This window comes from Parus major, chromosome 5 (genome assembly GCF_001522545.3).
Source record: "Parus major isolate Abel chromosome 5, Parus_major1.1, whole genome shotgun sequence".
In the NCBI taxonomy this organism is placed as follows: domain Eukaryota; kingdom Metazoa; phylum Chordata; class Aves; order Passeriformes; family Paridae; genus Parus; species Parus major.
Window position 1 is genome coordinate 32,011,758 of NC_031774.1, and position 21,811 is coordinate 32,033,568.

Sequence of the window (21,811 nt, forward strand, 5' to 3'; positions counted from 1 at the left end):
TAATAAAATCTGACTAATCTGACTAATACTCTAAAACAAACATTGTGAGGTACTGAGACAATGTTGAAAGCAACACAAATTCCCTCATGTCATAGAAAAGACTCACGCAGCACAGCGTTTTTCATCACAGGTAAAACAACGTCCCATGATGTTAACACCTTTTGTCTCCTCTGAAACTAACAACAGTCTTCACATTTTTCACTCTTAAAAAAAGTGAACTTTTCTAGTTTCAGTTCAGACACACTTGTGTATCATAGCAAAACCAGGGAGAGAATACTGTAGAAGAGATACAAGAAATATATCAACGTCAAGGTAAAATTTTGAACTATTGTTAGTTCAAATATGAACTACTGCATATTGATAGGCACAAAAATGACTATTATAAAATTACATTATATTTATATCTCATATTTTAGTTACATTTATATAATTCAGTGCAATTTTCCCAAGATTTACATGTGAAGGGGATTCTCCCACCATGCCAATTCCACAGACCCAGGCTAAATTTGAGATCTATTCAAGCCAAGGAGAGAGCAGAGGCTCAGCAGTGTAGTGCTATCACATCTTACTGGCCTTGTGATGTTTAAATTTAAAAAAAAAAATCTACAAGCAAGGGTATTAATTTTCAGAGCTGCACATGATGATTACACAGAGGAAGGAGCAGAAAAACACAGGACACAGAAGTCAGTATAGTGAGCTTCTACAAATGGGCAAGTCTTCTCCATGGTAGTCAAGAACTTGTACCCTTGGACATTTTGCAGAGAATGATTTGAGTGGTAGTTTAATGTAATTTGTGTATTTCCTAGAATCCTATCCTTTATCTCCTTAACACAAGCCAAAAAATCTCTGGAACTGTATGTTTTTAAAATGCTTTATGCCGAAGTACAGATAATATTTCTGTATTCTTTTTCTCTTCCCAGACACCCTAAAAATGGTGCTAACAAAATTAAAGTTATGAGAAGGTCCGTGCTTAGATTTACACTTTTGCTACGAGAAAAGAAAATTTTCAGAACAGAGCATATTTGTATGTCTCTGTCTGTAGTGTCTTTTACCTTGAGTAAAATCAGTTTACCCTTGCAATATTTTTATGCAATATCAGGCTTTTACAGGTGGTGAATTTTAAATATAGAAGCAACATGTGATTTGGTTGAGAGTACTAATGGATCAACAATGGAACAGATTCAAAGCTACATTTACAGCTGTTATAGCTTACCCTGCCCATTGTCTGGAGGCACATGCCTAAGAATCAGTTACTAAGAATCATTATGCATAACAATACAAATGAAGACCATTATTCTATCTTGGCCATTTTATTACTTGCATCATGAAAGCCTCAGCTTGTATTGAGGGTAGATGTGCTAACTGTTGGGCAAACACATAAGGAGCTGGAGTCTCCCCTACAAGAAGACGAAACTTTCAGCCCTCCAATCATGCACACTCCTCTCTTGAAGGCTGTATTTTGATGTACTGACATGATACAGAAAGTTTACTGGTTTTAATGAAGTTCTAGCAGTAAGGAGAGGTCTTTAAATAAAGGAAAAGTGATTTTTAACATAAGAAAAAAACACACAATAGTAAGTTTTACTCAGTAAGAGCTGAGCGTGTCCACCAAATTTTACAGAAGCTGCTACGGAAAAGCAGTCATCTCTGCATGAGCCATGGCAATAAAGTCATAAAACCCCAACCACAACAAAACTTTGATAAGCAGACAACATTATCACTAGTAAAAAGGTAAAGGAAGCAGACTTCACATTTGACCTGAGCTTCTACTGAATTTACAAGCCCAACAGATGTGATAAGAAATAGACACAACCAGCTGAAAACAGAAAGGACTTTGATAACAGGATGATGTGAGGCACTTCTTTGTCAAAACTATGCCAAAGTTAACCATGCATGTGGTCTGCTGTAGATTGGGTCCTGAGTCCTCAAGCCTCAGGAAACCCAGCAATGAAGAAAACAGAGAAGCATTTTTGTACAGAACAGTGCCAGACATTTGTACATTTTTAGCTTTCTCACATGCCCAGTGTATTTTGCAGAGGCTTTGCTATTCATTTGTGCTCTAGTTCAAGGTATGTGAGCAAGCAGAAAACTAACCCTTACTTTTCTTAAAAGAAAAACCACCGACTCCAGCAACGGAGATGTTTTCCATTTTTATGATCAGTCAGTGACAAAGTGAACACTGTTATGAATTTAACAATCCAAACTAAATTTACTAGAGGATATAAAAAGACCCTAAATATTGAAGTCACATTTTCATTATGAACAAGTTTTAGAATGCACTTGGGCCAGTAATTGTAACTAAAAAAACTGACAGAGTTTTAGCATTTGCTGAAAATGCACTTTGGTGAAGTTAATTTATCTGTAAAACACCTTGCTACACAAAGACAACTTTTATACAGATTTGCTTTGTTATTACCTACAACAAACTGCTTAAAACCTATTAAAAAGTGTGTGCACCAGAGTGAGAGAAAAAAGCTTACAAAAATTTTCTCAGGAAAGCATGAGGCTTTTTGCACAGCAAAGGTGCAAAACTTTTAAAAAGACAGCAGTCACTGCTATCTTAACATGTAAGTAAAGTTGCTCTTAGTTTGCCAGAAACTTGAAAATGCAGAATAAGTTCATGAATAAACTTTTCAACACACCACACAGCCAAAAACATTAGAAATTAGCAAATGTGATTTTTGATACTGTGAGAATAAAAAAAGCAGAAATCAGAAATATACTTCAAAATATATTTCCATAGTATCTAATACTTGCAACAATGATGAATGGGAACCTATAGACTCTGAAACAGGCAACTGAACTACTGCCAGTATAGGAATTATCTTATTCTGAGGGTAATTTTGAGAACATAATTTAATATTAAGAAGCTAAGTGTTCATCTTGTATTTTTTTTAAAAACCACCCTTGTTAAAAGCTGAAACTAAAAGAACCTAAAACAGGTGAAATCACACAGTTCAGATAATATGAAATATCTCTAATGTGCTATTCACAGGCTATGTTTAAAAAGCTGAAGGACATACATTTACACACACAAAATAAAGCTATCACTGCTTTGTGGCTTGTAGAGTATATTCAGTTATTTTTCCTTATCCTTGGAAACATACATTACTCTTAATACAGCAACATCCTGAAATTTTATAACATTTTGGATTTCTTTGAAATGAAAAGTCCATTTTATTGTTTTTTAATTAAATCTATTTCCCTGAAAGGTCTTTAAAGGCTCTACAAACTACCTTGCATTTTATTATTGCTGACAGTTATCTAAACCACGCTTGAATGCCCTCTTTATCCTTTAGTGAGCAATTGAAAGATCATATGCTAAAAAGACTTGTGCTTTCTCTTCTTCTAGCCCTGTAATTAAGGCATTTTAATACATTTCTTCATAGTCATTAAGAGAGCACAATGTTAAAAATTAATGAAATGAGACAATTTTGAGTTTAACAACCATAAATACACACAACATAAATTTGTCTCAATTGTAGATATGAAAAAAAGCCTTCTTGAAATCACATGATGAGATTACTGAATTGTCAAGATTTTGCCTTTGCTGTCTAAGGGTATTTAAATGATGTATGGTAGCCTGACAATACTCCAGTGTTGTTACATACCATACAAGAGAGGTAAACATTTCTGTCAAACATTCAAATTCCATTGGGTTTTTGTTTACCTTATATAGATGTCTATAAAAAAAAGTGGTATTGCTGGATGATGCTGAAATGGGGGAGGAAAAAGGAAAGAGGAAGAAAGACAAAGGCATAGGAAAGGAAAAATGATCGTAAGTCAATTGCAAAAATCCTGACATATAATGAAAAATACCACTAGAATAACATCCACTTACAGCAGTATGTTTATAATGTTTAAAATAGAATAAATAGAATTGTCTTAATTTGGATTTTTTTTCCTAAGAAAGAGATCACCATATTAATGTATCACATATTTTTGCAACACAGTAATAAGTGGGTTTCTTTTGTTACATGGTGAAAGGAATTCAGTGTTTCTAAGTACATCATCATCACTTCTATACATCCCAATTAAATACAGGGTAACGCTACTATAGACACATTGGTACCGAGTATTTCCAAAAGACATTACAAATGAGAAAATTATACAGCTTATCTTTTAAAACTAAGTTAAGTTTTTCAATGCTTATGTTCTTATGCTTCCTCATCTTAATTTAAAAAGATGCAGTGCAATACAGAGCAAGAAGGGAGGTTTTTTTCTCTTAAGAAAGACAAAAAAAAAAAATAAGGGAAGTTGTTCCCCAGAAGATTTTTTAGGGTTGTCAGACTGTTATATTATAAACAACCTTATTAGTCCTTTATAATTACAATAGGTACCTCTGGACAAGATCGAGCAGACATGACAAATGCTCCTGACTTCTTTTTAAATCGAACCTGGAAGGTCATCGCTGAACAAACAGAATGCTATACAACTGGGGCCATAAATTGTGAAAGCTAACAAAAAGGTAAGTTTTTTGATATTAAAAATTAAAATTATTCTGTTCAGAATTTTCTGTATAAAATCTGGAAATGGGAGGATGAAATAGTTTAAAAAGAATAAGTAAAGAAAAAGAAATCTTTAGAAACATTATTACAAATTTTTTTTTTGGAAGTTGAACCTGTATATTTGTAATATCTGTCTCACACTTTGATGAGAATTTATCCATGTTTGCATTTACTTTTTTTACAGATCCATGATGAAACTGTGGACAGTTAAAATAAAACCAGTCAGTCTCAAATCTATGGGATTTGCTTGCTGCTGTCCTCACGTCAAGTCAGCATACTACTATGCATTTTTCTTAACATTTTTATTTTGTTTTAGGATCATTTAACAGTACTGGTAGTTTTGGATTAAATTTAATTTGCATGGAGATAAACAGTAACTTAAGTGACTGGAACTGGAAACCAGTTGATGGATTCACTTTTAAATCTCACATTTCAGTTTGGAGAGGAAATGTAAGGATTGAATTAGAAAGCTGTAAACTCTTGATGAGAATTAGTGGTATAGAACAGAAGAAAACGAAACCTTCAGTTATTTTCCTTACAGTTAGGCTGAATGAAATTGTAAATCAACAAAAGATTTGGACAGCATTCAAATCAACAGCTTTACCTAATAAAAGTTCTAAAAGAGCACTGAGCATACCATTTGAAACAAATATGAAATAAATATGAAATATGAATGACTTTAAAAAGAACCATATGAAAAGCAAAACAGTAAAATCACCAAAATTCGAGCAAAGGAAATATGAACTGAAATGTATGATGGGCAATTAAGTACCTATTTTGACAATTCTAAGTGGTCAAGTTTTTAAAGTATGACACCGAAACCTTAACCTATCTATATATGAGTGATAAATGAGGCATTTTGTGTCATTACATTCCCATAAATCACCTTCTTTAACTGCTGATGGCTTTTATCAGCTCTAACCTTTTCAAGCTTCTATCAGAGTGCTAACATTTTCAACTTTGACACATATGCAGTTTACAAATTCTGCAGCTGATTAACTCTGGACAGAAGCTCATTGCCATCATTGTCTTCAAGTTTGGTTACAGCTTCAGTGTCTCAAAAACTCACAGGCATCCTTCGTATGCCAGAAAATACCACTTCACTTTGTTGGGCTGTGTTGAAAAGGAATTTCTCCTTTTGAAACAAGTAAATGAAAATATACTTACAAAAGTAGTTTTACAGAATGCCTGTAATATGTGTAATTTTCATTAATTTTAAATAAACAGTGCTTTCCAAATGAAGAGATAAAAGTAATATGATCAATTTTACATGACTTTATAATATAAACAAGCTTGGAATAAAAAAAAAAGACTATACTAGAAATGTTGCTGTAAAAGTTTCTGAGGTAAGCAGCACTAAAAAGTTGAAAAAAATTTTAATTATTGCAGTGTACTGTATATATGACATTACAGAATATTGCAATTATAAACTGATCATGATCATGGGCCCTTAAAATATTTTGTGGGATCCCTCACTAAATTCCTCTCTTAACTATTTTGTGAATTTTAATGATTATAAATAGCAATATCTTGAAACTATAAATTTCAAAGGTTCATTTCAGCATTTCATCACTCAGAACATGAAATGAATTCAACCATGATATACTCAGAATACGATAAATAAAAGAGCAGAAAAAGAGATAAAGGAAAAAATGTTTTATCCTGTGTAAGTAAATCTAGAGATTTCAAGGAACACTAGCTTTCTGTAGGAACTAAAATTAAATTACCTACTTGCCTGACACATTCAAATTTTGCTACAAATAGATGATAAAATAGTTTATAAAATCTCATTTAGGTGTTTGTCTTATAAAATATTTTAACTTACTGTACTATTTGAACAATAAGAAGACAGCCATACAGTAGCTCTGACTTAGTAGCATCAAGACACAGTAAGAATGGTACCAAAGCTTTAATCTTAACACTTGTATTTTTGTTATTTTTTAAATTAAAAAACATGCAGAATATAATTGCAGATGCATTTCATCTATTGAAACAGCAGTGACTCATTCACTGAAATGAATTTCCAAGACATAATTTATCTAGACACTGAAACAAAGCCCAGGTTTAAAGAGATACTGTCTTTAATAATATTAGTCAGACTGCAATTTTTATGTTGGTTGTGTGACTACCGGAAGCCTGGTACTTCAGATGGTATTAGTTTTGATAAGAGCTAACTAGACATCAGACTGAAATAATGAAACATGAAGAGACAAGCTTGGAACATGTAAATAGGAATGGCTGCAGAGATTCTCATGCAGCTGATTTTCTCTTGTTGATAAACAACACATCTTAGAAAAACAGTGGATGAAGGAAAAATTTTTGCAGCATCACAACTAATTTAGCCTTGCAGTGTCAATACTTAAGGCCTATCCATAAAATACTGAGAAGTTCTTTATTTCACTAATAATGTCACACATCAGAGAAGCCGTGCAGTTACACTTTGACAATTCAGATGTAAATCTTAGAATGTCTGTAAGTATTCATGACAAAGACACATTTATCATTTAAATAAAAGGACATGATTTCCTGATGTTCATATCAAAGACTAGTGAGGGATGAGAGAATGCTAATCAAATGAAAAGAAGGAACACAGATGCTTACTATTTTGATTAGGAGAGGGAAATGAAGATCACTTTCCTAAATAAAGATCTAAACATTCATGAAGTATACACACAAATATATACGTAAGTATAACACACTGTGAGATAACACACTGTGCATGCTTAGGAGCTTGGTATGTTCTCTAGCAGAAATGCTACAAATGCTACCTAGAGTAACTGCCAATTTACTTAAGGTCAGAAGAAGCCACATAACACTGACACCGATAAACTCCAGTTAATTGCATATGAATTTATACATTCAGAAGCAATTTTAGTTTTCTTCTGTTAAAATTCAACAAGTAATAAAAGAAAATAATATAAGCTTCTTTTTGGTAACTTGTTTTCTACTGCCTTAGTTCTAGGTTTAAATGATACTTCTGTAACATCATCCTTACGTAACTTAAAATGGCATAAAATCAAACTAAATATTACTGAAAACAAAAGTGTAGACTGTTAAATGGGATGCAATATTGCAAGAAAAATGTGGAACTTCAGAGACAAACTTTATTGTAAGCTTTTACATTTTTGATACTCAAGTCACCTTACTTCAGTGTCTTGCTTTATATGTACCCAGCTTTAACTAACTAATTATGCATGTTTAGGAAGAACTAATAAACATCAAGAATTCTGCTTACTCATCGTCAGCCACAACCACTGCCAGTGAGACAGCCAAAAGTTTGTTCAATTTGCAGATCCATATGCAGTGGCAAGGTCCCATGAGGTTCAATGATACTTTCACAAAGTGTTCTCAAACAATGGTAACATGCCAGTCCTTGAAATCCATTTTTCTCATTCTACATTAAGCAGGTAGTAACTATAAAGAAAATCCCTCTGATACTTTTCCATTGAAATTCTGAAATGAGTGAACAACTTTTTGATATCCTAAAGAATGTACCCCAGTCACTCTAGTTCTGAACAGAGAAAGAAAAGCCTCTTTGCTAAGTGGAGAACTATTCATTACACCTACTTGTTTAATTGCTACTTGCTGTAGTTATGAAACAAAGAAAGTACTAAAAAACAAAAATTCATTTAAGAAATGAGTCCCCATCACACAGTTTTTGAGAATTTACAAAAAGGAACCTTTTACAGTCTCTACAAAAGTATGTAATTGAACATAAACTGGTGGTATTGATGCAGAAAAAATATCTTTGAATTAAAAATATTCTTAATGCTACAATATATTACTTATTGTTGAAATAGTTTTTACCCAACTGGAAATGCATTTGAAATGAAGAATGATATAATGTGGTGCTTAATAAAAGCACACCAACACCAACAAGCATTTTGCTCTGCCACTCAGAAGCTTTAGTAAAACACATCTAATGATGTGCTTAATACAATTTATCCAAATAACCTCAGTATCTACATTAATACAAGATTAGTGTTCTAGGGAAGCAGATTATTGTGCTCTGGAAACAGGAATCCATATTGTACAATCACTCAGAACAAACAAAATGTAGGAAGTTTCAATATATACATTTCAGTCTCATCTTTAATTAAAAGAAACTTTTGGAGCTCTCACAGAGGCTGAATAGAAACATGATACACCATAGTGACACTGTATTTCTTTTTGCCTAAGCCAAGATTTAGGCATAAGGAATTTGTGCAACTGAGTGGAAATGTGATTCCTGTCCATTAACTGCCCAGGGACTACTGAATCTACTCATTTTGTACTTCAAATTACTCTTAGATTGTGCATTAACCTCACCAGTCCCGTGCTTTTAAATGCTTTATTTACTGAGACCTATCTGTAATCAGCTATTGACATTATTTATTTTTTGCTTATATTAGTACGTATAGTTTTGTATTCTATACATAATTTATCATTTAATGTATTAAAGGCTGCTTAAGACAAACAAAATTCCTCCACCTCCTGGACCTCTTTTGAAAAATTTACTGGATGCTCAATATATATAATATTCAATAGCATGTGAGAATAATTTTTATGCAACTCTGATAGTTAGAAAGATAGATAACTCAATTATTAGATCATCTATCAAAATATTCAGATGTGTAAGAGGCTACTAAAAAGATTGATGACTGAGAAAGTCCACTGATTCTCTAGCCATCATATCCACACATTTGGCTAGACAACATTTTTCGCTGCCTTCACAAGCAAGCTTCATTACCCATCACTCCACTGAAAAGAGTTTATTATGAGGCTGCCATCTTGGCAAGACTATTATTTAGATGATAAATGTTGGGGGGGAAAGTGTGTCTAGATTTTTTTTTTTAACATGAGCTTTTTGACAGATAAAACAAACAGCATCTACATTTCTAATTAACTTAAATTTGGCATATACAAATATAGGTCAGTAAAGCTATGATATGCTACTAGATTATCTTCTGTCTGAATCTTGCCCTTAATTTGCAAAATGTAAATTAACTAATTAGAAGAAAAGCAGCATTATTTGTGATAATATGCTTTTTCTACAAAATGCTGTTTCTACTTTTTTTGCTTTGTAACATTTATGATCAACTGTAGTCCTCCATTCTAACTTCTAGTAGATGGATAATTATGCTCAAACTAATTTATTAGGCTTTTAGCATTGTAACCCAAATAAAACTAGATTTCTGAAGGCAAAGAAGCTCAACAACTGAAACATGTAGCTAAATGACATACTTGCCAGTTTTACTTTATTCACAATATTATGCTCTTAACATACCTTGCATGAATATGGGTATGAATATTTTCACTTTCACTATTCAAGTACCTGACTCAAAAGGAAAGTCCCTCTTAGTATTCTTAAAATTTCCTTGAAATCTCTGCATCCCTTCTGTACATGATGCACAGTAACAATAATACCCTTATGCTTTGTTCATTAGTACTAGAATTTAAATTTCACTTTACAGGCCTACTACCTTCTTCAATTGTCATTTGAAATAGATTAGACTAGCACCTCTGGAGTTACAAAAAGGAAGAGGAAGATGATCATTCTTGAGTTTCAGCCAGCAACTTGACCTCGTTAAATAAAAAAATATACGATATCATAGCTTACAGGAAGGCAGTCTTTTAGCTTTGGTTTGGTTTCAACTACTAGTAGGTAGATAAAGAACCAACACTAAAAGATACATTGAAAATGTCAGATGTAAATGTCAATTAAAAATTACAAGGAGTTCTGAAAGGTAAGGTCTGTGGGGGGTTGACATTCTTTGACATAGTGGAGTGTCTGCAACCAGGCCTTTGGCAAGAATAGCAGGATCTATGCTGTCAGCTCTTATCGTACAGAAACTTAGATGCTTGTCTAATCTGAATGAGAAATACCAGGAGAACTGGAGCTTAAGCCTTGCAGTAATATGGAAGAAAGCTGAAAATACTCTATCTACACTATGTGAATCTCTTGTCATGAGAAAATATTTAGAATGGTACAGAAAAATAGAAGGGAAAAATAATGTAAACAAAGACATATACTGCTTCATTTCCTATTTTTTTAAATTCAGGATGTAACAATCTAGCAGTGAAAGAGGCTTACATAAGAAAATGAAATTCTAATTAAAATCTCAGTCTCATGCCTGTATGAAATACAATACCTAAGGAGAACAATGCATGAAAATATATACTTAATATCACTCACTCAAACGTAAATGATAATATCAATAAAATATTGTCTGTTATTTCTTTGCTTTGACAAAAATTAGTTTTGATACAAAATTAAACCATCTACAATGCTCAGCAAAACAATCAACTTATGCTATGCATAAGCCATAGTCTCAGTGAAAATTTCTACTCTGTTTTTCAACCACATTGTTGAAGAGAGCATGACAGGTAAAATCTAAAAACATTACTTTTGAGATGGAGGAAAAAAAATATATTTTTCATAAGCTACATGCTGATTTTATACTGTTCATGTGTCATTAAATAAAGACAAAAATAATTACTATGAAATGCAATTGGAAATAGGCTAAATGTATCTAGGATATTTGTGAAGTACAAACACCTCTATGTGTTTGTGTGTGTATGTATGTATATTTGAATGAACGCTTGTATCTATTACTCTTGCAGAAGAACACAGACTTTTATCATCTTCACAAAGTAGACTACTGCATTTTCTACTAGAAAAGTAGTAGAAAATGGCACTTTTCAATGCTTTTGGTTTTCTTCTTGTCTATAAACAAACATCTTACTTAGTGCTACTAAGCTTAGCAAGATGGCATAGTAATTCACTTAAAAAAAGTTAATTAGTTTTGAAGAAACTTCCTATATAAAGTCTTAAGCGGTAAAAATTACCCTAAACTCTCTCTTCTACCAACATCCATTTTTGTTTAAGATTAATTTAGTAATTCAAGTGGAGACAGAAGGGAGAGAAAAAGGAGCATAGCAAAACCCAGCATGTGTGAAAATCTACAAGCACTAGATAGCTAAACAAACCCTAAGTCCCTCAGTGTTGCAGTAAGGTCAAAACCTTTCAGCATTGTACCAGTGTGTCAAAATATGTCAACAAACCATCATACTGCAAGGAGAAGAATGACCTTTCAGTTCTTTATGTTTGGGCTGCTTTGGATACTGGGTATGCATGAACAGTTTTCCTAGCCACTTGACAAATGTAACTCCCAAGGTTTCTTCCAAGTCAAGTTGTTAGAATGGTTTTCAACTCACCAAAACAATTTTTTAAACCATCTACAACTGAAGATTACTGAACTCGCCAGCAGAACGGACATCCATAAACCCACAACACATCTCCCTCCTCCCCTATCACCTACAATCAGACAACAATTATTACTTCAACAGTCTTCACAGTAACCTGTCAAACCAATAAACTCTAAAGAGATAAACAGCAAAAAATGCCTCTAATTCTTATCTCCTGATTCAGACATTGCTCACATAGAATTCGTCCTTACCATCAACTGCAAATGAATTTGAACGCAACACTTTTCTCAAAACAACCTAGGAACACATTATGTGCATTTGTGTTGTGAAATATAATCCTTTGCATAATTTCTTTTTGCACTTACCTGAATTAATTATTTTTTATTAATCGAGGTGGCTCTACAATAATTTAATAATTTTACTATGACTTATAGTTATGAACTGAAGTGTCAAGATCAGGCATAATGCACCAATTAACGACACACTGAATCACGAATTTAGGCTTCCAAAAAGTGTGAATAGTATTTTAAAATTACTTATGGGAAACTCACTTTTATTTCTTCTCTCAAAAAAATAGAAGCACAGGACTAAACATTTAGAACACACAAATGGCGGAAGGAATTTAGTACGGAGATGACTTACCATTTTATTCAAAGAGAAGATGATATGCTTCTTTTTCACTATGTGAAATTGCCTTTAGTTTAATAACAGTGTCAAATATGACATTTTCCTATGGTTTTCCTCACATATAGTAAAGTCTCTTTAGCTAATAATGACGTCAAGCCATCTCCTGGGACTCTCTAGAAATTACATTCCAGACTGTACATATGCCTTAGCCATGCTTGGAGAAGATAGAGAATGTAAATTGCTGTATTTGAGTTTATATCTTACAGCAAGTCACTGACAGTGCACCCACTAATTACTGTTTGAACCATGTGTTGCTGGTCTGTATATCCTTAGAAAACAGTACTCATGCCTGTCAGCTCTGACTAACAGACTTTTACAGCTGGGACTCCAATTTTTAATTTAAATTTTAAAAAAACCAAAACTATAAAATCAGATACTATGGATGAAAGAAAAAGAAACAGCAACATTCATCTAAACCCTAAAATAACTTATAACATGTTCATAGACCTCATTTTAAAGTGCAATCTGTGTAATTTGCTGTTCATGCTCTCCAAATTACCTTTGGTCACCCTGACTATTTAATAGCTTTTATTCTCATAGTGACAACAAATACACCAGTGTAGACCAGTGAAGAATGGAAAGTGTGGTATCTACTAGTTGTGCACAAAGCAATTATATTTTGTGCATGGAGTTTTTTTGTTTACCCAGTGGCAATGTAAGCTATAGCCTGCTCAGTGGATGCCACTGCTCTAGAGGAACAAACATACTGAAGGAAGTATATGAATCACTTTATACTAAGTTTGTCCAGTATATAAAATATCTTTCTTTTCCTAAAACATAGCTGTAAAATCAGTCTGGGAATACGCAAGACCAAACTTGCGTTTTCCTATTTCTTTATTATTGAAAAATCTCAATATCTAAACAACATCTTAAATTATAACTGTGCAAATCCACTGACAAGGTACACTTTGTACATTTTTAATGTGGAGCTTAATTTGAAGATGAGGTTGCAGTGCACCACTGCAATTGAAAATTGCTTAACAATACCACTGATGTATGAGCCATAAAAAACCTCGCTAAGCTGTCCCTGCAGAACTCAGAGTAATAAAAAGGTGTTCCTCTGCACTGAGGTGAACAGACATGGTTGACTGCATCTAGGGAGCTGTTCTGTTAAATGAGAAAGTGCCATTTCTTTCCTGTCAGTACAGACCAATTTAAGACACGCACAGATTTAGTTAGCACAAAGTACAGGATTTAATGAAATACACACAACAGCAAACAAGCCCCAGCTATGCTCAAAGCTTACAGTCAGATTCTGAATAGAATTCTTCTTTATCTGTGACATGTGAGAAAAGAACACAGAAACTTTTCCAGCTTGATTCCCAATTTTTAGGTAAGCAATAAAAAAGCTGAATGGAAAAGGTTTAAAACCTCTTACTTTCATTCCTTTCAAAGCATCAAGTTTTGTGTTTCTATCCACATCTAACAGGTGATTTTTTTCCTGAATTTCATTTTTGCTTTACATTCAACCAGTAGGTCAGGTTCAAAAAACCCTAAACTATTACCTGAGTGTCATAGCATCTCTATTGTGAACTCATGCTTTTTCTCCAAATGATTTCTCTCTTTCAAGAGGAAGGGAGACATAAAGGTGTGGTGGACTGACTGAGAATCAGGTTCTCTCTTGAGAGACTGCTGTATAGACTGATTAAATAATACAAAATTGGTCAACAGTTTGTGCAGCTACACCTGTGTCCTTTTAGATACATAGTTATAGAGACCAATGAAAGTTAACTGTCTGATCTACATGCAACCTAATCTGTTAAGATGTGTTCATTAACCCAACTGTCATTATATTAGAAAATACAGTCATTCAGAACTTGTTTCAGAAGATGTGGCACAGTCAGCTTGGCCAAGAAGTACCAAAATTAAAACTAACAGGATTTATCTGTTAAATAGAAATCTGAAAATTTCCCACAGAAATCTGCCTAATTTCCATAATTAACCTGAATTTTTGATTCAGGGCATAACAAATCTTACCATGGAGAATTCTAGTTTTCTTTATACAAATGTAAATTCACTATCTTTAAGAATCAACCATTTTTGTAGCTGTTTCCAATACAAACATCTATGACAGCAGATTTGGAAATATCTCAAAACTATTTCCCAAATGTTTTATTGATCCATGTATCCTTCCAGTCTAGCTATTGCAACATTAAAGATACTTGACTAACAGCTCAGTGAGAGATATTATTCCACTTCTGAAGTCAAATTATTAATTGGTACATGTTAAGATTAAAATGAAATTATCACCAACTTAATTTCTTGATAAAAGCATAAGAGAAGTTTCCTTTGGAAATGTCAGGTGCGAATGGTATACACTATTCTCAAATGTTTTACACTAAAATGTGGATAGACAGTTGATAGCACAAAAAAAAAAAAAGACAGAAACTTTAATGGCAATTTTATTACAAACAACTGGATCAGTGCCTTCATTCTACCTGCCAGTGCAAGTTTCACCACATCTCAAGTTAGTATCTTTAAAAATTAGTTAGTTATCTGTTTAAAATCACTTCTTGGAGGTATTCTTCTCTGATACCATAATGAATGCCTTCAAACACACCCTTTACACCAGAAAGTATTCCAGTACATCTGATGGTCTTCTCCCAGGCTGAGGTGCTCCATTTCCTTTACACTAATGTGCAGTTCAGCACTGTTTGCATCACTGTCGTTCCCGCCATTCTCACCATTTGCCTAGATATTGTATATGCTCAAATTTCTTTTTAAGTTTTATATTCAGTGTTTCACAGTTTATTTTCTACAACTCTTCTAGAGTATAATATCTTCATCCAACAACTGACAGCCTTCCAGGTTTCCCATTACCTTGATTCAAGTTTTCCAATTCTCTGCTTTCTGGGATTGTCAAAGAAGAGCAAGTCCTTTTCATATCAATCAAGAATGTTGCTTCAGAGCATAATTCTGCACTTTGATGATGTTATTATCAAGATCTGTTTTCCCCTTCTCTGCAGTTTTCTACTGAACCTACTTTTAAGGTATTTTCCAAAGTTAATGCTAGTTGTTTTCACATTTGTCTGAAACGCTAATGGTCACCAGATTAGTCTCTGATATTGGCACACACCCCATTTTTGTTGCATGTTCACACACTTGTGCCATGTTCTCCACTATCCCTTTGATGGGCTCTTGTGGATGCTGAGAAGACTTCTAAATTTATGCTTTAAAAAATCTGTTATTAAAACTTTAACTTGCCTCACTATCTTTCTTAGGGTTCTAATATACAGAAAAATGGCATTGAAGATAAAGCATTCTGTTTAATATTTTTTTGGGAAAAAAATCCTCCAGTGCGGAGGTGTCTAGGAACATGGAAAGATTTATAAATATACATAATAATGATTTTTAGAACAATAAAGTGGAGGTATTTTAACCATATTTAAAAGAAAATATCTTTACACCAATACCATCAACATGCCACAAAATTCTGTCTAGCATAACTCATTTCTCCCCTTATCCTGCAAATACTTACTATATTTTCAACTCAAAGATAATGTAATTATTGCTTCAAATGTAAATAATATACAAAAGAAATACTTTATTTAAAAAAAAAACCCACGATGAAACAGTAGTGTCGTACTTACAATGACAATGAGCAATAACATCCTTTATACACAAACCCCACTTGGATAGACTGTAAAGATTTTTTATCAAATTTGACACCCTGCTCATATTCCAAAACGTTACAGCAAAATCTTCCTTCTAAGTCAGGTACTAAAAAACCTGACATATAACTTCTGTACCAAAATACTTACTCTGTCATCTAGCATCACTGTAAAATCACTATATATATATTTGCTGCGTACTAACAATTAAAATCTCAATTTTTCATAAATATTTCAGCACACCAACCTGAAATGCTAATTAATGGCATTCAAAATGCCAGATTAGTAACACAGAGAGTCAGTAGTGTTTTATCCAGTAATTTCTTTTTAAAATGAAGTCCTATTTATCTATAAGGAAAAATAATAGAAATATACCTGTTCCAGTAGCTCCAAAACTGGTCCTGTAAGTAGGCTTGGTGGCTACTTTCATCACCAAATGAGGCTTTGCTTTCAATCCAATGAATTATGTGTCCTTCCACAGCTAGAGTGACAGTAGAAAACACACTGAACTCTGAAAATCACACCCAACAGCCTGTAAGACTGTTAGGGAACATTCTATTTATTCCACAATCTACCACATAATTTATGCTTGCAACCGAGTTACATATTTGTAAAAATTATCTTTCAAATATGCACATAGGGAATTTAGAAAAAATACCAGAAAATACTTTAAATAGATAATCACATGAATTTCAGTTTAATTACACCCTGTTCCAAATATCTGCATTTATTATAACACAAACAGAATGTGAAGAAAAAGAGAGTAGACTAAGAAACAGCTGCATTCTTCTACTACCCTTATTTTGCTGGAAGGTAGTTGTCAGGTAATAAATTGGAAACTTTTGCTGAATGATAGTTAGCTAAGCTGTTAAAGAAAGACACTTGCCACCAATCCAGAATGGAAGGTGTAAGAGAGGGAAGGAAATTTATCCTGGACATGTGTCTGCTTTCTTTCTTTTGTAAAGCCAGTCATGCCTCATCAGAAAGAAGTTAGGAGTAAGAAGGCTTATGTGAAAAAATGTGATTTTGAATTTATCTTTCTTTCTATGCTTTGGTATTTGCTTTGGTTTATGTCTTTCATCATTTCTTGCAGGAGTGAACTACTAATATTAATAAAATCATAATTTTTTTGAAAACAGAATGTCCTCTCTGAAGTTGACAATGTAATTTTGCTGAAGAAATCATGAGCACCACTCTAAGAGACCATTTCTCCAAAAAGGTATTGTTAGGTATCGTTGTAAAGACCTTAAAAAATTTTAAAGACCTTTATTTTAAGTTACCTACAATATCCACAATCACGATGCTTTAGCCTAAATTTGACTTGGAACGAGGTTTTCAGAGAACACGCAAACCCAGAAGCACTATACACATAGATTACAAGAGGCTATAGCAGCAAATGATTGACCACAGACTACAAAACTACTCAGGAAATCTGGGAAAATAACTCATGAAGTCATCACACCAAGATCTATGTGCCACCACTATCCTGCTATCAGTAACCCAGTTAACTTGTGTAGGCCTATACTACTAAATCCTTCCCCACCCCCAACGCTTTTAGACCCCAGGAGATGTAACAGCTGAGGTATAATCAGCTCAGAAGCTATTTCTAAGAAACATCTGCCTTTCCTGGGTATGTACTGAGTCATTAAGAAAAGAATCCAAGGAATGCTATACCTTAGTTTATATCAGACAACAGGTAGAACATGATTTCCTGTAAGTCTCAAGTGATTAGATTGATTTGAAAGAAGCAATACACTATTATTACTTGAATTTGAGACAAATATATGCAAATGAATTAATGACTTTTTTAACCTTCTTTCTAATAGAGTAATATTACAAAATAATTCTTTTGGGTGTTTCCTGGTTTCCCTTCTCAAGAACTAAAAAAATCATTGCTTTTCTGGCTTCCTTTTGATCAGGCTCCTGGAGTAAGTGGGACATAATCTCATGTTTCTAATATAAAAGTGGGTACCTTAACACCAAGTATGTACTGTGTTAATTATGGTCCACATTACTTCTTATGATCTTACTAATGTACACAACTTTCTGAAGAGCCGGTAAAGAGGGAGGCAGGCCCTTTTCAGTGGTGTCCAGCAACAGGACCAGAGGCAACAGGTACAAACTTAAACACAGGAGTTTCCACCTGAACATCAGCAACCACTTTATCACTGTGAGAGTGCCTGAGCATAGGAACATGTTACCTACAGAGGTTGTGGATTCTCCCTCCAAGCTCATGTTCAACAGCTGCCACATGGCCTCAAGACCATGAAGGTCTTGAGACGTGCCAGAAAAGGCAGATGCACTTTCACATGACCTTTATACTTACTTTTGTTTCTTATTCTTTCTTGCTATTCAGGCTTTTTAAAAACAGTAAAGAACCGCAGAGTTTTATTTGGATGCAAAGTGATGGCAAAAGAATAATTTCACAATGACAAACCTTTATGCAATGATCTATAGGGGTAATGTAATACTCTTAAGACTACTTTGAACTGATTTGGTCTAGAAGCAGAGGACAATTATAGCTACTTCAGAGTTTAGTTCAGAAGGGCAGTGGATAGAATACATTAGAGGGAGCAGGGATTTGGGGGTTTTTACTGTTGCTTTTTTTCCCTTTATTTTTTGATAATGATATAAAAACATTCAAAGACTAAAGAAGAAACATCGGGTTATCCTATTTAGGATCAAATCTCTCTGACTCAAACTAGAAGTTCGTAAAATTATTAGGTAACTCCTGAAGAGACTAATTTGCAGTATCCTAGAATATGCTTCACTTAAGTAGCCATAATATTTTTGTATGAGCACTTCTACACAAAATAATAAAAATTATTTTAAAATACTTACCTACTGGTACTTCTAAAATAAAGTCTGGTGTTTTGTCATAACCCTTTGCACGAAGCTGATCTTCAGCTGTACATAGAAAATAAGAACTACTGTTTATAAAACTATTCCATTAAGTAGACAGCAGCATAATTAATTTTATTCTAAATAAGAGTGCAAGAATTACTAATGCAGTCATACATATCTTTCTTATGCATGCTATGCTGTGTCAGATTAAATGAACCTTTGTAGAAAACCTGAAGCATGGATATAAAAATGCTTCTTTGTCATCCCTGCATTTTTATGTCTTCATTATAAACATCATTAATTCAAGCTGTCATACAGTATTTTATAACCTCCAAATATTCAAAATAAAGAGGTATATTCACTGATTGAAAGAAGAGTCTCTCCACCTTTGGATGTGTTAAGATTAATCCCACCAACACCACAAATGTAGATATACTGTCGCTGCTGCCTTGGTTTTATTTTTGATGTTAGCATAAAGTTGTTAAAAAAAAAAAAAAAGCAAGAAATTTCTCTCACAGAAATTTATTTAAGCACATAAGAGCCATAATTTTAGTTTCTCCTGCATTCTGGATTCTGTAGAATTGATCCAATTTCTGAACATAAAAAGATTTAGACTTTCTGCTAACATTAAGTCTACAACTTTATTGCTTACAAATATTAGAGCTGAACATTTCAAGAAATAATAATGAGTGAGCAAGACAAAACTGCAAAAAGCAGAAGATGCTCCCTTTTAAAAAACAGGAAAAAAGGGGAAAAAAAAAAAAAAAAAGCCAATGTCACCCTTCATATTTTTAAACTATTGTCCTTGATTTCTGATACCATTACATTGGTATTTCTGAAACACCATTTCTCCATTAGAATTTGGAGTGACCTGGTCATTCAATTCCAGGCATGGCTTTCTGTCTTCACCCAAGCTCAACTAATGGCACTACCTAGTAACAAGTAAGGCTGTGTAGCCCCTTAACACCTACTGGGCTGTTGACATTGTCATGCATCCCATTCGCCTTTCTACATCACCTTTGATTAAAATTAATGGTCCATTCTCACTGTTGGGTAGCTTATTTCCAATCCATTTATCAGGTTAGGACAGTAGTTTCATGGCCAATGTTCAGAACTCGGTTTTTGAATACTTTGTACAAATCCTGAAAGGTCAGCAGTTTGAGTCCAAGTAACATTTTAATGACAAGAAAAACACACTAACTTAGAAATCAAAATATTGTAATACTGCCAAAAGCAAACTCTCCCACTCTTTTTCATTGAAGAATATAAGTTTGAAGTATTTTATATAGTGAACTAATTCTGAAAATGGGACAGAAGTAAATTTGGAACATTGAACATTTGTGTCAGTGTAAACTGCAATAGCTGTTTAGTCTTTTTGAGTGGTACTATATATATATTTTTAATTTTGAGAGTATTTCTTCACTATAAACAGACTACACTGTAAATAGTCTTTGCAATGTGACACATCATTATATCATATGATAAAGTAATAAAAAACATTTCTATGATTTGGAGACAGACTTGATTTTTGACTGTTTTTTGAAACTTAGATTTTCATGTAAACAGATAAATGACGTTAAGATCAAGAAGGTTCTAATTTAACAGAAGCTATAAATAGAAAGTTTTATTCCATAACATAAAAATGAATTCATATTCTACGTAATCCTTGAATCCTTATTTAAGAAAAAACAACAAAACTATTTTATTCAAATCTAGTTAACTGCAACCTGCTCTTAATTGTTTAAAATAATCTAGGATAGACAATAAGATGTCCCAGCTGAAATTTTGTTCATTTAAGAGCAACAACAATGGAAAGATCAGTATTTTCTTTCACATATAACAAATGCTAGTACCACAAAATAAGGGAAATGCACCTTAAAAAACTTGCTGAAAACCAAACAAATGTAAACACATGTTTCAATAGGTCAATGTGGTAGATCTCTGAACTGAAATCTGCATCAGCATTACTTTTAATATTCTTCAGCAGATTATTTTTTTCAAGGGTGCCAAATTACTTTTAAAATCTTTTAATACTAGTTCATAGTTTGAAAAAGAACATGTTTTTTGTTTTAAATCTGGTTCTGAATATCTTCATGTGGTTTCTCCTAGCATTCTGAACTGTGATTAACATTGGAAAACATATTAAAAACCATGTTTATTATTGATGTATCTATGTGCAGAAACACAACTTTGCATTTCTCCAAGTGTTTTGAAGCCTTATAACTCTGAGGAAGTGAAACTCCTCATAATCAGAGTAAAATTTTTGTTTTCAACCAGAACACCATCAAAAAGAAGTTCTAGCTTTTCAGCCAGATATGTTTCACATTGGTCCAGAAAATATGGAGGCAGAATTCTGCACCTCAAAAGATCTTTAAACTCTAGCATCGCTTAAGAAAATAATTCAGTAACTGCTTGAAAGCCAGCCCACAGCAGTTTTGACAGTTACATTTATAAATCTTCAGGTTTGAAAATTATATGGAAACAGCCCTAATAAGTAGTTTGTCAACAGATACCCCATTAATTTAGTTTTCCAATAAAACTGCAGCTCCATCTTTACCACAATGTCACACTCAATCAGAACCATTTAATACATCATTGTTTTTATACTAGCCCTCTTCTGCTGGTGCATGAATGAGCTACAACTGCAAATTTAAGATTACAGCAGAAAACACTGATCAGATTTCATGATTTACTTCCACTGGTGGGAACCAAAGGAACTTCTGGCATCTCAGCATGGCATGTGAAGCTGTGATCCTGTTTTAATAAAATGCTTGTATTGATCATTTTAATCTCAGGCCCAGTGATAAACACTTGAGAACTGTGTTTTTGCTGAAGAGAGGACATGGTATATGAAGCACTTCTCATAAACAGTGGATTAATAAAATGTAACCCCTGTTAGTGTGTATAGGATTCCAGTCAATTCCAGGGTGAGTCTGAAGGTGTTGCTTCTGATCTGTAGGCTTTGAAAACCAA

The 21,811-nt window shown here is 33.4% G+C and overlaps 1 protein-coding gene across 5 annotated transcripts in view; it reads right to left on the reverse strand.

Moving 5' to 3' along the window:
• Positions 1-21,811, reverse strand: part of CDIN1 (CDAN1 interacting nuclease 1) — a 125,781-nt gene that overhangs the window by 47,024 nt on the left and 56,946 nt on the right. For 3 of the 5 annotated variants that reach the window (XM_015629869.3, XM_015629868.3, XM_019006887.2), the window contains 2 exons: positions 18,836-18,901; positions 16,370-16,475 (listed from right to left, as the gene is read on the reverse strand). In XM_015629869.3, the coding sequence (XP_015485355.1) occupies positions 16,370-16,475; positions 18,836-18,901 (172 nt within the window). Of the gene's footprint in view, positions 1-14,059; positions 15,234-16,369; positions 16,476-18,835; positions 18,902-21,811 lie in introns of those variants that run through there. The other 2 variants (XM_033514982.1, XM_019006886.2) reach the window with 2 other exon arrangements.